Below are 15,244 nucleotides of genomic sequence, written 5' to 3'. Positions count from 1 at the left end.
TGGGTCACTGATGTGAATGAAGGAGCTTTGAGGTATGTTTAATTTACTGATTATACTACAATTGCATACTACATACCTAATATGGGACCAAGCAGAGTAACTCTAACAGCAAAGGCCTCCTTCGTGAATAATGTTTGAAGTACTCCTATTTGTAGCAAGTGGCTGTTATTTATTACATGGCTTTCAATTTCTTAATGTATGTGACCCTATATTACTGACCAAAGCACTGTCTGCTGCAAAGTGCAGTATTAGGTTGGCATGTGCGTGCTATGAGCGAAATTCTTTGGTACATTCCTCGTACACTATGCTGCTTGCATGTAGTACTGAAATGCTTTGACAAAGGTGAACAGCAATGTTGGCAATAGCAGTTGACTATGCTATATTGGAGTACTCTGTCTTGAGGGGGCATAATAAGAACTTTCCTATGTAAATAAAACTTTGCTGGCTTATGCTTTGAAGGTAGTACAAAGGCACTCTGACATTTTTCTCCCTTTGGCAACTTCGCCGGTTTTCAGGTTATGTTCGGGTCTATTTGGTCCTTGCTTACGAAGTGGATATATTGTGGAGTTGCCTGTTAAATGTGTAGCGCATACATCGTATCAAGGGGAAACGTGGAATTGCCTCTTACATGTGTAGCACATATATCTGGTTGAGGGGAAATGTGTACCTAGCACATGTTTGTAAGAAACGACCTAAAGCTACTAACCTTTTGGGGAATTTGTAATGCTGGGGCACGATGGCGTAAAAGTATTCCATGTCTATAGATGGAGCATTGAAATAGGTCGGAATTTTTCAGGCTATGCTCACTACCCTTGCTTGCCATGGTATGCAATGAAAGCTGCGAAAAGACCTGCCTTGTTTTGATATCGTCTTTGTGCTAAATTTAATGCAAGGCGACTGCCTTGACGGTATTACAAAGTGCAGGTTGCTCAACAACGTAAATTTTTCCACTGCTTAAGCTGGCAGCAAAAGTAAATAACCTGAGCTGGACGTGCTGCAATGCAGTCACTTCACCACTTTCAGACTGTGCACCGGAGCTTATGAGACTATGGCCTTTTGTGGCAGCTATGGCCTACATACGCTTACTTGCTTACTGCTGCTCAACTAGGTCATAATTCAAGCATGCATATGTGGCTATTTCATGCCATTTTCTCCCATGCTTGCTGTACTAATAATTTCTATAGTACATAACCAGCAAATGTTTGGCCCGGAGACCAACCAAGCAGGTCTTAGGAGACTGCTTGATGTCACTGCAACGTTAATCTTAGACGTCATAAAAAGAATCGACTACAGCAAACAATGTAAAAAGGAAGGCTACAGCGCACAAAGACGGGGACAACAGAAGAAAACACAGGACGAAGCGCCGAATTCGGCGCTTCGTCCTGTGTTTTCTTCTGTTGTCCCCGTCTTTGTGCGCTGTAGCCTTTAAGATGCAATACCAACTAGCCCACCAAGCCATAAATGTAAAAAGGAGTTTATTATGCACATGAGAGTTTATGTACAGGGTAATGAGAGTGGCTGCAGTCCTCGGTCATCACCAAGATTAAATATGCTGAAGTCTGGTGTGGTCAATCTTCTCAAGCTCCACAAGACTGAGCAATGAGTCAGGAAGGCCACCACAATAGAAAACAGTACTTTCCTTTCCCTTCCCCACTGAGTGCTAAATTTTACAGTCAAGACTCTTGCTGGCAATTAGATATTCTCTTTAATGAAGTTATAACACAACAGCTCTGCTATGGAAATACCATCTGCACTGATTAACACAACCAAATTAGCAGAATACTGAGATACAGTTACTGTGATTATTGATTACAAAGGCTGACTTAAAATTGGCACCTTGGTTATGTGTGATGATTGTAATTGCTAATAGGGCAGAGGGCAGGTGCTTCTGATTAATTCTTACCACCTGAAAAGTTTTGAGTGTCTATGGCTCTACTGTTATCAAGAACCAAAGGTGCTATTTCATTGGTAGTGTAAGAAACTGTAGATATTATGCTACCATTGTGGGTGAAAATTGCAGTGACGAAACATGCGCAACAGGTACGAATTAAATGCAAAACAACTTGTGTAAACAGGTGGGTACACTATTTAGTGCCTACACAAACAAATTGGGCCTGCGATGTTCTGAATGGAAGTGCTGATCGAACGAATGCAGGTCGAGACAGGGCTGGAGTATGTCTGTTCACCAATTCAGGATAACACCTTGCACACCGACACTCCTATCAAAATCTAAGCAAGTGCTTCTGCTCTTACACTCAGTCAGATTTTAACAACAGTGGCAGTTCTCCTCCCTTGTATTTTCATTACTGTAGAGCACTTGTAAATTTTGGTTAACTTCTTGCCCCAGCGTCCTCTAAGGGGAGTGGGAGAAAAACAAGTCCAACATGATCACACATTCAAACCAAAGGATACGGCTTCAGCTGTTCTGCAAAGGCCTTCATCTCATCGCCCAATGACTCCTGCAAGAAGCAATAACGCATAATAAAGGTCTCCTGGCAAGATGGTACATGCAGTAACCTTCCAATATGTATGTGACAAAGGAAAATGTTCATTCTAAGCCCCACCATGTCAGAAATAGTTACATGGCTTTTTGCTGGTCTACAGAAAGAATTTTCGAATAGGCAGCACACAAAAGGGCAACAAATATGTACACATAAAAAGACGCGAACACAAGCGCTGTGTTTGCGTCTTTTTATGTGTACGTATTTGTTGCCCTTTTGTGCGCTGCCTATCCGAAAATCATGGCTCACCAACTAGCCCATAAGTACATATTACAGAAAGAAGTTTGCAGAGAGTGGAATTTTGTTGCATGAAGCTATATTGTGGTGGCAGATTGAAAATGTATCAGAGGCCATAGCAAGACTGCTATTAGTGCTTAGACATGCAATTGGTATGCGAAAGTATATAGAAGAATATGCTAGGCCTGTTGGCAAGCCACACTACAAACTGCAGTGCAAAAACTACAAGGATGAAAAAAAAAAACATGACGGACAAGTGCTGTACTAACAAGAGGGAATTATATATTTTTTAAAGCACATGCATAAATACTCATAAACACTACATGTGACAAGAAAAACCATGACGTCACAATTTCCTAGAGACAAGTGGCAAGGTAATCAGTTTTTCAACTTGTGGAGCTGCATAGGCTCATACCTAAATAAAGTGCCACAGACCACTTGCAAAGGTCAGACAGAAATAAGCCATATATACCACAAGTAAATTGAATTAGCATCCAGCTTTTTATCATTCTAGCAGTAATCCAACATTAAGGATGCAAGCAACGTACTGTGCGACCCGTTAATATTTCTTGCAGCAACTGCCGTATCTATGGGTACAAAAGCTGAATGATTTTTAGTCTGAATGATTCATGTTTAGCCAAGTACGCATGCGCAGAAATATAGCTACTGCATGCAAGACGCTGTTTGATGAAACGTGGCAAGACGGAAGTCCACTTTTCTCACCTGCCCTGCTGGTGCTATAACACTTAGCTCGATGATGTGGGAGTTTGAGACTGGCTCAATGCTCTCGGGGTTTCCTTGCTGAACAAGCTGCAAAACAACAATAATGGCGACATTAAACATGGAGCAGACAGAAACTGCATCGTTACTTAAGTGGTTGCGTAACTGTCACGTCCACGCAAATCTTAATTCACAGACAATATCCGTGCAAGTAAGAGCTGGAACATAGCTTGCTACTGTGTGCTTGCGTGTATTGATGCTTGAAAAGCGATTTAGTAACCTTCCGTTACTAATCCTGGTGGATCGGAGGCTATGATATTCTGCAGCATAGTGTAAGGATGTTGGTTTCAATCACTGCCACAGCAGCCCGCTTTTTGATGGAGGGAAAATGCAGAAATGAATGTGCATTTAATGTGGGTACATGTTAACTAAGCCCAGGGAACCAAATTAGTGTACAGTAAACTTCTGTGTACCTCTCATTACCCATAGATGTTGCTTTGGGATTTTATTAAACACTATGAATCATGAATCAATCGCTTTTCTGTTTCACCAGTGGAAGAAAAGCCATTTTATACTATGGAATGCAGACTGTATTTCTTTGTGTAGTGGTGCAGTGTGTAATTTAATATTATTGTGTACTATGTTTAATACTATATATGTTTAGTACTATGATTAATATTATTGTGTAATATTACTGTATACTATGTATTCACCACTTGCTCAGTATAAGGAAATCCACAGGTGAGAAGAAAAAATAGCAACTAGCTGAAAGTAGAAATTTAGCTGCTTACAGTGATCAAATCATACTGGTATATCTTACCCGAAAGACCTTGGCAACGATGACCTTCATGCGTCCCTTTTGGAACATGTGCCCTTTCAGTACAAATTCAAAATCTAACCTGTGAAAAAAACAAGACACAGGTGAACCGATAGGATTGTACTAAAAGCACAAGTGTCCTGTGTTGGAATACAAGCTCCGGAGATAGCTATTAGCCGGCTCCTTTTTTTCCTTTTTCTTCGTGTATGTGTAATGTCTGTGTATACATTTACGAAATTACAAATAAAAATGGCAGCTCACCGAAAGCCCATCTCATTGAGAAAGCTCACAACATTGTTAGACGTACTAACATCTATACAGCTTCTCACAACGGTGTGTCTGCTTTTGTCACCAACTTCTGGTTGCCCCAAGTAGCGAAGATGCCTGGAAAGAAAAACGTGCATTTCCACATGCTTTTGAAGACATTACACTTTCTTCATTTAGCACCAGGCACATCAAACGTGCAAGAGGCATTGCAACGGCACACAGTTGACTTTACTGCCACAGATAAGATTAGCAGAAAGAGCACACTTGATCACTCGCACACTCATTTTGTAAGCTACAAAGAAACAACTAGAGAAACCGCGGACAAACTTGCCACACCTACCACGGCATCTGGGGACTATCAAGCGATTGTCTCGCTCTCACGGACAGTGGTGTTCCCGTGGGGCCTCCTGCGAAAATTATGAAGTTGGCGCATCATATATCTGCAGTGTTAATGCGTCATCCGCCTCTTCTTCATGATTTTACTGATTGCGTATAAATAAAGGAAAAACTGATTTTAGAGGCGCGACATGGACACAGGCTAAGGAAACAGAAACAAGATGCATTTAGCAGGTACGATCCGGTTTTGCCAAAGCGTAAGACGTACAACGCAAGCAGTTTTCAGGAAAAAAGCGAAACCAAGTGCCGTTTTTCCCGAGAACTGCTTGCTTTGTCGCATAGCCATTCTCTATCCCAACTGAGGCCGTTCTGGATCGTATTTCTGAACTGCGATTGGCTCCTTTCCGCAGCCTGCACAACTGAGCCAATCGCGACCGAGGAATAAAGATTCCTATCGGGCACGATCGCGATCGGAAATACACAGTGCGACACAACTTTTCGGAGTTTGTTTCCGTTCATAGTCATTCAAACAAGCGCGGCGTTCCAATATCATCCACGCATTATTTGCAGCCAATATCGCATACGCAAGATCAAGACTGTACTGACTTATCTGAAAGACCATTTCGTAGTCGTGAAATGATTCGATCGGCGAATCCGAGTTGTCACAGAGCCCTCGAAGCCTGTGGAGAAGCACTTCACAGGCGCCGTCCATAATGCTACCCTGCAACAGGTACTCTTGTAGAGGCACGAGGCCACGTCGAACTGTCGGTGGTGTGCTTTCCATATTTAGGAGTCCAAGTGTCAGTTCGGTCAAGTAAAACGGCTGGCGTCACGCACTTTTTTTCTATACGATTCAATCAGACAACAAACTTTGCCGCCATGTTTGCCGGTAGCTTGGCTAACTTCGCGGCTTCGACCGGATTGGAAAGATTACTTCTGAAAAACCGAAATGGATTTTTTAAAGCTCTCATTTTCGCCGTAGATAGAACTTGTATATAGTCTTTCACTTCATATACTTAAGTTAATTATGAAAATATTTGCTTTCTTTTGTACGGCCGTTTTCCACACCAATTTCTAAGGCGCGAAATTTTGAATCGTCTCAGACTCGCAGCAACCCTGTGAGACATAATCCCTTCTCTTCTTTGTGCCTTTGCAAACCACGTCGTTATCTACAGAACTCCCGTGTTGGCGCTTTTCCTCGTGTACATAACCTCCATACATTTTTATTATTTCCCGATACAGCCTTGTACACAGGCGTGCGCACAGGGGGGGCACGGGGGGGGGGGGGCGGCCGCCCCCCTAGTCACCTAAGAGGGGGGCGCAAAATCTGCCCCGTACATTGACCCTTCTAGTCACCTAAGAGGAGGGGGGCGCAAAATCTGCCCCATACATTGACTTAGTAGAGTGGGGGGGCCGCTGCGACGAACCTTTGCCCCCCCCCCCCTAATGGGGAACCCTGCGCACGCCTATGGCCTTGTACTGAAGCTGGACGGAAATGTCCACTCGTCACAGGGACTTCAGAAGAATAGCCTTGGTCGTTGACGGCTCTAATCACAGCAAATGAATTCTCACGCACAGAGTGGTCACGTGTGGAGTCTGGTACTTCACCTGTGCAACTTTCAGGCTTTCCGCATTACTTTCTTAAATTGTTTCTCCGGCAGTTGTAAACCTCACTGTCGGCACCAGCTAAAACCTAGCTAGAATAGTCACTAAACACAGAATAATTATGTCAGGTTCGTACGGCTAACAATTTTTACTGACATGATAGCTGTGGTTTATGTGAAACATCTCACGCAATAGATTATTTGGTTTTGAATACTAAGAACATTTCTCAAAATTTTCGCAAAGCTGTATGCAATGTCTTGGAGCAAGAAGGCTTCTGATTTTTTCTCCTGCAGATTTGATAAAAAACTGATCCACCCTCTTCATTTTTTTTCTCACCACTCAATACGTTTTTCACACGCAAACCTTTTTTATTTGCTTAGAATTATTTTGATGCCTCGCTTCCTCCCTGCGCAAAACAGCATGTCAATCACATACAATACAGCCAGTTTCTGCCTTTTAATAAGAAGTAACACTGGCTGGATATATCAACACACAAACATATTGGGTCTCAGGAAATTATATTTAATGTTTTTATTAACTTCCATGCACCTGCACAGCGAAAAATATAAATATTGCAGATTCATCAATTCACACTCTCTGACGAGCTGAAAAACAAAAAAGGTGATGCGGAGTGCTTGCAATTATTTTCAAACACACATGTACGCAAACGTGCACAAGTTTTTGCAGTGAAAAAAACAACAGCAAAAATGCCAATATACAATAAATTCTCAACCAGTGCTCAAAGCCTGTCGCCTGGCATAAGGGTTACTGGAAATTTTTACCAGGAAGTTTTAACACAACTCCTGTAACTGCAAACATATGCAAAAAAGTGGGAACACACAAGAGCAACTTTGAACTGTAAAAAACTAACAACCTCAGTAATGAGAACGAGATCACTAAATCTGAAAAGGGGAACAAACCCTAAAGAAAGAAAAAAAAAGAACAACAAAACAATAGAATTACTACAAACAACAACAAGAAAGCAGTACAAGGCATATTATTGTTACAATAAATGAACAAAATCTGACTATACTCGTGACCAGTACGCCATTTGAAAGCTGCGGCTTGAAAACGGCATATAACAACCTAGTGTCAAATTATGAACTGAAATAAATTCAAATAACAAGAAACAACAAATAAATTCCAAAACAAAGATGATCTCCAGAACGAAGAGGAACTGTACACAGAACAGAATACACATGAACATCAGCAAAACATGAATGCACTGTGTGCTTCAAAATATACAAGCTAACAAACAGTACTACCACAACTCAGTACCCAAAAAATGTGAGCATGACATGGCACTGTTTTCTTCTGCCAATCAGTCAAAATAAAAGAACGATACACGAAAATGTGAAGCAAAGCGATGCTGCACTGGTGATTTTGTGAAACAAATCCATGTGAATAAATGCACTTACTAACATGCTCCAAGATTATGTAACAATAGTCAGTGGGTTATAAAAATACCAATAAACATACAGAGAATATTCATTTATACTTAGCTAATTCTGAACCTTTTTTGTTGTGTAACAAACAGTGCTAAATATTTTGGAACAGGCATTATTGTAGTAGTACCAAATGCTTTGGGGAAAACCATGGACATTTCCATGTTTCACTCAGCATTGCACTCGTCAAAAGTTGTGCAACAAACCAAAAATATCCACAAGTCTTCGGCAAGTACAAAGCTAGGGCTGTGCATCATACAGCATGTCTGTAAGGCATCCTGCCAAGACATAAATTACAAACAAAAGCAACAAACCCCATTTGGCCTGAGCTTAATGAAGAGGTATGAAGCTTTGTATTTTCAACAGCCATGACAAAAAATGACCAGCTTGTATCACTTTGACCCTGTCGCAACTTCGAACAGGGCATGGCTTCGAAAGTCAAGAAAATATAATGCTGTACATAAATCTATGATATTGCACTAGAACAAAAAGTTTTAACTAAAGAACAAAAAGAAAGACCAGTTCATTGGAGGTGACTAAAGAAGCTTTGCCCTATGAAGTCGTAAATATAAACTCTGATAATTCATGCATATTTGCAAGAGGATTCAGTTGTGAGACAACTATTTTCACATCAAATTGCGGCTGCTGCACATGAAATAAGTAATGCAATGCACGATATATATGCTTGCAGCCTAGGAATCTTTCGGATGTCTTGCTTGTCTCGGCTTAGCAAACGAGCAGTGGTACTGAACATACAGTAGCAAGGTCCACATATGTGGCCAGCCTTTCTGGACTACGTAAAGCAAATTTTTTTCAAGCAATTAACAGGTATGAATTCTCATGCCTAAAACTGTTCTTGGTGCCTGTACTTGGTGGTGCGATCAACATAATCATCGCTTCGCTTAGCACACTTGCCCGTTTGCTTCACACTTGCTACAAATGCTATCCCATAGATTTAAGCAGTTTTTCACATACTGCATTAAGACAATCTTAGTCCATACAGTGATCAATGTGAATAAGTGATGCTCCAAATCTTACTGGTGTCATCAGCACACTTGCCACATGAATTTGAACACATAACAACGCATGAAATGTACAGTCTCCTTAAGTAGTTCCTAGACCGCAACTGTGCCACTGCAGACCTGACAGAAGCTGTTGTGAGTCATATGGTGGGGCTTACATGGGAAACACACTGCATATAATTCTGTGCAAGGGTGAGAACATGTTCTTGTAACCCATAATGTTGTGTGGTTGTGAGACAAACCGTACCGTACATCCAAAACTCAACTGTTGTTTCCTTGTCATCGCTTGGGAACTTTTGGGGAGAAGCAACTATTTATAACAGTGATCAAGTACGTGGCCTTCAACACTTTCACAATACTCTTGTAGTAACCAGTGGAATTATTGGCTGGCTTATGTACACTTGCTGCATGACCTTTGAATGGCTGCAGCGAACGTATGCAATCATGCCAATAATGCCAACAGGAATCACTAGATGGCACTGCATCTCCTGAAAGCCACATGCACGGGTTATAAATGGCTGCGATGCCTGTACAAACTCATTAACATTAAGAAGAGAAAACAGCAGATCAGTTCGGCAACTTCTTCATTGCTTGTGGTTTCAAACATTGAAGTTGGGGACGATAGCCATCTCAGCCGCATTTCCAACGGCAGTCATCTCGGGCGTACGCACCTCGTGGCACGCTTCATGACGATTTAGGTTAGACTTGGAGTTGAAGCTCTTGGGGCAGAAGGTGCAGTGGAAGGGCCGTTCGCCTGTGTGGCTGCGTATGTGTCGCTCGAGGTTGCACTTCTGGTTGAAGCGCTTGGGGCACAAGTGGCACTGGTGAGGCTTCTCACCCGTGTGGCGCTGCATGTGCCGTACGAGGTTCATCTTCTGGTTGAAGCCCCTGCCACACAAAGTGCATCGAAACCAGCGCTCCGGGTTCCAGCGAACCACCATGCCCGACTGACGCCAAGCAAGTTGCCTGTCGATCCTGCACACATACGACAAAGAAAGAAAAAGAAAGCAGCGACGTTATTTGTCTGTACTCGTCGAGTCTTGCATGACAGGGGTTTATGGACGGGGCAACAAGTGACGAGACAAGTAGAAGGAAAAACAAAGGACAAACACACAAAAAAATGTTTATGCTGCAGTCAAAGTTGAGTTAACAGCAGGTTTACGCAAAGGGACGCAACTGCGCTGAATGCGGATCAGCAAAAGAGAAGTTCTTGTCAATGCAAAGTAAACAAACACATGCTTTGAAAATTAATAAAAGTGCACTAATATGGTTATGTGACATGTCAGACTAACTCTTACTCGCAGACATAAAAAAGAAGCAGACCACTTCCATGGTTGTATTTCCTGATGGCTGCATTGTCAGTTTCTCAGCCTGTCATAACTTACACGACTAAAAGCAATATGACATTACACAGTAATTGCACAATTATTGTACACTTAGAGGTGTGAGGTGATGTATGCAGAGCAGGGAAAACGTACTGCTGTGAAATGCTGTCACTGTAAAATTGTTTTACCACTGTGAAATGACGTCCAGCCAAAAACTTTCGAGAACCAGGTCACACTATCACTTTTTTTTTCTGCTACTAACCGCAGCCACACAGGGTGTGGTAGTGAATGTTTCACTTACTTACAAGATGCCTAGCTGCACGGATTCTTAAATAGCATACTGGAGGTATCGAAGTACACATGTGAGGTTGTCTTTTCTGTTACCCTGAATTACTATTTTCTTGCAAAAAGATGGATTTAAAACTAATACAATAAGAATATCAGAAGGAACAGTTAAATATGCGAGAAAGTTAAAAAACATACAGAGGCCTGCAACAAACAAACAAACAAAAAGCACAACATGACAGCTCGAGAACAAGGTTTCCAGTAGAAAGCACATTGAGAACTGTCTGTATTTGTTCCAATACAAGCAGACTTGAACTAAGCAATGTGATCAACATATTCAACGCTAATATGGCTGTTTCTGACTTGGTTGCATGCACACACACACAAAAATCCATACTTTACTACCAGGCACAGCCTGACAGTTGCCATACTCGTGAGCTTTCCAAATTGTAAAATTTGCGTTAGTAAGTGGCCATGCTATCTCGTCTACCCAAGTTCACGTCATCGAAATGGCACCAAGTTCTTCTGTTACCTGTCTCTGTGCTCATCCAAATGACGTGCTTCGTGAAGAACCAGGTTATGCTTGGTAGGGCATGCGTGGTCACAATACTGACACAGCCATGCAGCGGGCTTCATTTCTGCATCAAGGAGATAAACAGCAGAGTATGTCTGAGTGAACTGTCACGAGAACTCTTTCTTCGAAATGATCTGTTGGTGTATTAACGGGCAATGCTTGTCTCGTCTAAGTCTTCCTTTGTTTCCATCTTTCATACGCTAGTTATTACACATCCGCTAGATGAGACTTTCTAGCTTAGCACGGCATTACTTTTCTCATTTCAATACCAAGACTGCACTACTAAAAGCGAATGGCAACAGTGTGAATTTAGCGCAACACTATGAACCGTGGGAAGATCAATAGTCAAATGCAAGCCACACGTTAATACTACACTAGTATTTAGAAGAGACGACTTGCGTATTACTTCTAAGCCTGATCTGTGCTGTAGTCTCGTCTTAAAACTACTTGGTAATACGTGCCATCAGAAGCTATTTCTGTTTGCTAGTTCATCAGTAATTTGATTAATGCATAGCTATGTCCGCTGTGCAAGATGTATAACCACAAAGGGCGAGAAATTGCAGTCATCACTAGATCTGAATGGTTACACAGCCACAGTAATTTTAAGAAGTTCTAATTTCTAATGAAACACCACAGACCAGTCATTAGTTTACGATATGTGACTCCCGATTTGCATCTTTTCCAGGAAGCTGAAGTGGAGAGCAGTAGGTGCAGGCCATTCCATTTTGTTTTTGCTGATGAAATATATACGTGCTAAAAACATTAAGCTGCACACACCAGTAGCCTACGAATAAAAAATAAAAACAACAGTTCAACACAGCACTCTTCTGACTATTTAGTTTGTAATGACTAATTTAAACTTCACGCAGACTGAAATTATCAATTTATACGATAAGTCTTCCACAGTTTAACTTCAACAAAATGCCAATAGCATTACGCAAGCAGTACTTCAATGTTTTTTTTTGTGTGCTTTGATGCGCGCGTATCAGGTTTCGCAATCCATAGGATAACATGTCACACATAAGCTAGGTTATGCAAGCCTAAACAGAAATCAGTTTTCATCAATTTATCAAACTCGCGCAGTTTCAGTAACTAATATTAAACATTTATGCATGCGTTTGTGACTGCGTTATTGACCAATGTTTATGTGTAACGGGAAAAAGAAAAGCCTGAGACAGCATAAATTCGCTGTACACGCTGGGAACTTGACAACTGGTGAATAAAACACTCCAGGTAGTCGGCTAATTTCGCCAAATTTTCGGCATCAGACAGCGCGAAGAATAAACAGGTTGGGGAGCACTGGTGTAGAAGCACATTGAGACCGCAGACATAGTTAGTCTCATTTTCGACACAACACGGAAAAAGCGCAATACACAACACATGTCAATCACTGCTTTAGATATGCATGCGGAAAATGGTGGAGAAAGAAGACGAAACCAGAAGCAGCAACTGTTCGCGCAAGACACACAACTAAGAAAACAGTTCATTAGAGTCAATATGCAGCCACAGTCAATGAATGGAGCTGCAAAAGGCAGCCCGTAGCGTCCAGCACAACCACACAATCACGCCCACTGTGCCGACGACACGATGCGTATCCTACTGCGAACTATTATAGAATGCAAACAGACTTTTACGCGCACACGGTGCACGCACACATACGCACGCACTCCATACGAATCAGTTTCTCATTGTTTGCAACATAAAACAACATATTTCTCATATTTGGCGATACACTTAACCCTAAAAACAGCAGCTTCAATACTTCAACTATTCAACATTTTTGCTCAGTTAAAAATGTTTTTTTTTTCTAAATTAGGAATTAAAGTTTTAGGTTTTGTTTTTACTGTAAGACCAAAGGTCTTGTTTCGGTTTCGTTGCGGGAAGCGCACAGCGCTCCTCTCCCTTGGTCGAATGCGAGGAAAAAAAAAATATTTGCAATGGATGCATAAATGAAAATGAAGCGATGACGCGCTTCTGACAACGGACTGACAAGGACGTAGGCAGAAATTTTTTCGGGTGGGTGAGGGGTGTCACATTTTCCTTTATGTAGTTCGTGCATGTGTTCAGTGCACGGGCACAAAATGTGAAAATTTCGGGGATGGGTTTGAACACCCCCAAACCAACTCCGTGCTTACGCTACTGCTAGCTTTCGCCCACAGCTTTCCGGCCTAAAAAGGTGGGAAGTAAGCAGTTCTTGGAACGCAACATCAGAGTGGTCTTTTCTAGCTTTTAATGCCTCTCCCTCCCTCCAAACGCTCCCCACAGCGATGGTCGGGTGGTTAGAGGGCCCGCATCTAATGCGGGAGGCACTGGGTTCGATTCCCTGTGCCGCCTGGCACCGACCGGCTTTTCTGAGGGGGAGAGAAGTACCCGGGCCTTACTCTCGGTGGCCTTATCGCTCTCGTCTTCACACCCCTTTCTCCTCCCCCCAACAAAGCTGCGCCGTGTTTCTCATGGGTTGGAGTTAATTCCGAGCCTCAAAGTACAGTGTACTAGAATCAAGGAGGTTTAAATAAAAATTATTTAAACCTCCTTGACTAGAATAATATTCTAACACATCATTCCTCAAACCACTGTCTTAATGAAAACCAGCAGATAATGAAGCCAAGGAAGGTACAGGGAACGTTAATTGTGTACTGTTTTAAGTGTATCGTAATAATTGTGATATAGATATGACGAAACTAAAGTGGACGAAAAGACAACTTGCCGTCGGCAGGGACCATGATTATTGAGCAGCTCCCACGACCTGACTATGGGCTGAAGAAGGTCGTCACTGTAGGAATTGACCGTCTGGCTGGGAACAATACCATTCAATTCGTGCGTTGGCACGGTGACGCGGGACACCTCGTTAGGAGAAAGATCACTTACGAGTTGCCCTAACCTGCATTGGCGTAGCCAGGGGGGGAGGAGTTTCAATCTGCCCCACCCCCCCTCGCCCGAAAAGTTTATGTGGGCGTGTATATGTACACGCCCACATAAAAACGCACGAACGAACATACATAAAGTATGATTTAACCCCCCGTCCCCGTACAAAACTTTCTGGCTACGCCCTTGCTAACCTGCATACTGCGAACATTCGACACGGCAAAAATTTACTCTAATAGAGCTCGTTCTTGGCCTGGTGTGTTAAACATACTTGTAATTAAAAGGTTGCGATAGGAACAGGACACGTTCACATGGGGTACGGAGAAAGGCGCATACTAGCACTGTTTATTCGTGGGGGAACCACTGAATAAATAGGAAATAGTAGCACCAAGGTCACGTGTACATAAACCAAGAATGAGATGCGTGAATTACATGTAAGCTCATGTATAAATGAATACCATGAATGAACAGTGAGTTTGTGCAACACCTCCTAGACAGGTTTTGTTTGTTCCCCGTACCAAGCTTCCACGTGAACGCGTGTCCTTTTTTTTTTCTCGGAAGAATGCTCGTACAAAGGACGAATGGGCTACTACGGGAGGGCTACTGAACTGCGCTGCTTAGTGCATGACGAATAGGAACAAACAACGCAACAACGGGGCGTAGTGAACCAGCGAGAGCTCCGACTCATGTCGTATTTACTTATCCCGTTGTTGGGCTCTTAGTTCCGCTTCGACAAGTGGAAGGGGCCTGTGGTAGGGATGATCGTCAGCACATACTGTAGTAGAACTGTCTATTGTCCTCATTTCTCTGTCACCTACCCACGCACCTGCCCTGAAGTATGTAGTCAACGCGAAAAAAAGAAAATAAGAGAGAGAAGGTGCACAAAAGATGTGCACTGTCATCACGGGGATAATCCGTGGCCCACGTGGTTCGCAGAAAACGGCGCTTTTTTTCTTCTCATCTGTGCGAGTCACACTATCGCCAGCAAGACGTCGTGTCGCACTGGCGTCTGAGCGACATTTCTCAATTCTGACTTTTCCGAGTGGGTTCTCCGCTGACGCTTCAACGCCACCTTGTGTTTCAAGTCGTTCGACCCGACAGGTAAAGAGTCATTTGACTTGTTTTTCTTTTCTTCCTGCTGATAACGCACTGCATATGTTCCTTGCCCGAAAATATTCGCGCGAAATGCCACTATCTTTCGTTCGTTTCAGCGTTACTCCGTAACCACGTTTTGCACTCCAGGAG

The 15,244-nt window shown here is 42.5% G+C and overlaps 2 protein-coding genes across 2 annotated transcripts; both read right to left on the bottom strand.

Moving 5' to 3' along the window:
• Nucleotides 1-1,460: 1,460 nt before the first annotated feature.
• On the bottom strand, nt 1,461-5,780 carry LOC119382715 (mediator of RNA polymerase II transcription subunit 18). Its single transcript, XM_037650548.2, has 7 exons — nt 5,485-5,780; nt 4,883-4,949; nt 4,537-4,659; nt 4,279-4,357; nt 3,462-3,548; nt 2,413-2,459; nt 1,461-1,592 (listed from the first exon to the last, which is right to left on the bottom strand). Exons 1-7 carry the CDS (start codon nt 5,660-5,662, stop codon nt 1,544-1,546), a joined length of 630 nt encoding a protein of 209 aa, XP_037506476.1. The 5' UTR covers nt 5,663-5,780; the 3' UTR covers nt 1,461-1,543.
• Nucleotides 5,781-8,022: 2,242 nt separating this feature from the next.
• LOC119382713 (zinc finger protein OZF) lies at nt 8,023-12,749 on the bottom strand. The gene is made up of 2 exons (XM_037650546.2): nt 11,093-12,749; nt 8,023-9,925 (listed from the first exon to the last, which is right to left on the bottom strand). The coding sequence occupies exons 1-2, from the start codon at nt 11,194-11,196 to the stop codon at nt 9,550-9,552; spliced, it is 480 nt and encodes a 159-aa protein (XP_037506474.1). The 5' UTR covers nt 11,197-12,749; the 3' UTR covers nt 8,023-9,549.
• Between the last annotated feature and the right edge of the window lie 2,495 nt (nt 12,750-15,244).

The sequence above is a fragment of the Rhipicephalus sanguineus genome, chromosome 2 (assembly GCF_013339695.2).
Source record: "Rhipicephalus sanguineus isolate Rsan-2018 chromosome 2, BIME_Rsan_1.4, whole genome shotgun sequence".
In the NCBI taxonomy this organism is placed as follows: Eukaryota; Metazoa; Arthropoda; class Arachnida; order Ixodida; family Ixodidae; genus Rhipicephalus; species Rhipicephalus sanguineus.
Note: the sequence above shows the minus strand (reverse complement) of the source record. Positions and strands in the feature narration are given on the sequence as shown.

Coding starts and splice junctions, on each gene's coding strand:
- LOC119382715 (XM_037650548.2), bottom strand. CDS start 5,662: ATGGAAAGCACACCACCGACAGTTCGACGTGGCCTCGTGCCTCTACAA. Junction 4,660..4,882: donor GATAGTCCCCAGATGCCGTG/GTAGGTGTGGCA, acceptor TTTTCTTTCCAG/GCATCTTCGCTACTTGGGGC. Junction 4,358..4,536: donor CTCAATGAGATGGGCTTTCG/GTGAGCTGCCAT, acceptor TTTTTTTCACAG/GTTAGATTTTGAATTTGTAC.
- LOC119382713 (XM_037650546.2), bottom strand. CDS start 11,196: ATGAAGCCCGCTGCATGGCTGTGTCAGTATTGTGACCACGCATGCCCT. Junction 9,926..11,092: donor TTGGATGAGCACAGAGACAG/GTAACAGAAGAA, acceptor GTATGTGTGCAG/GATCGACAGGCAACTTGCTT.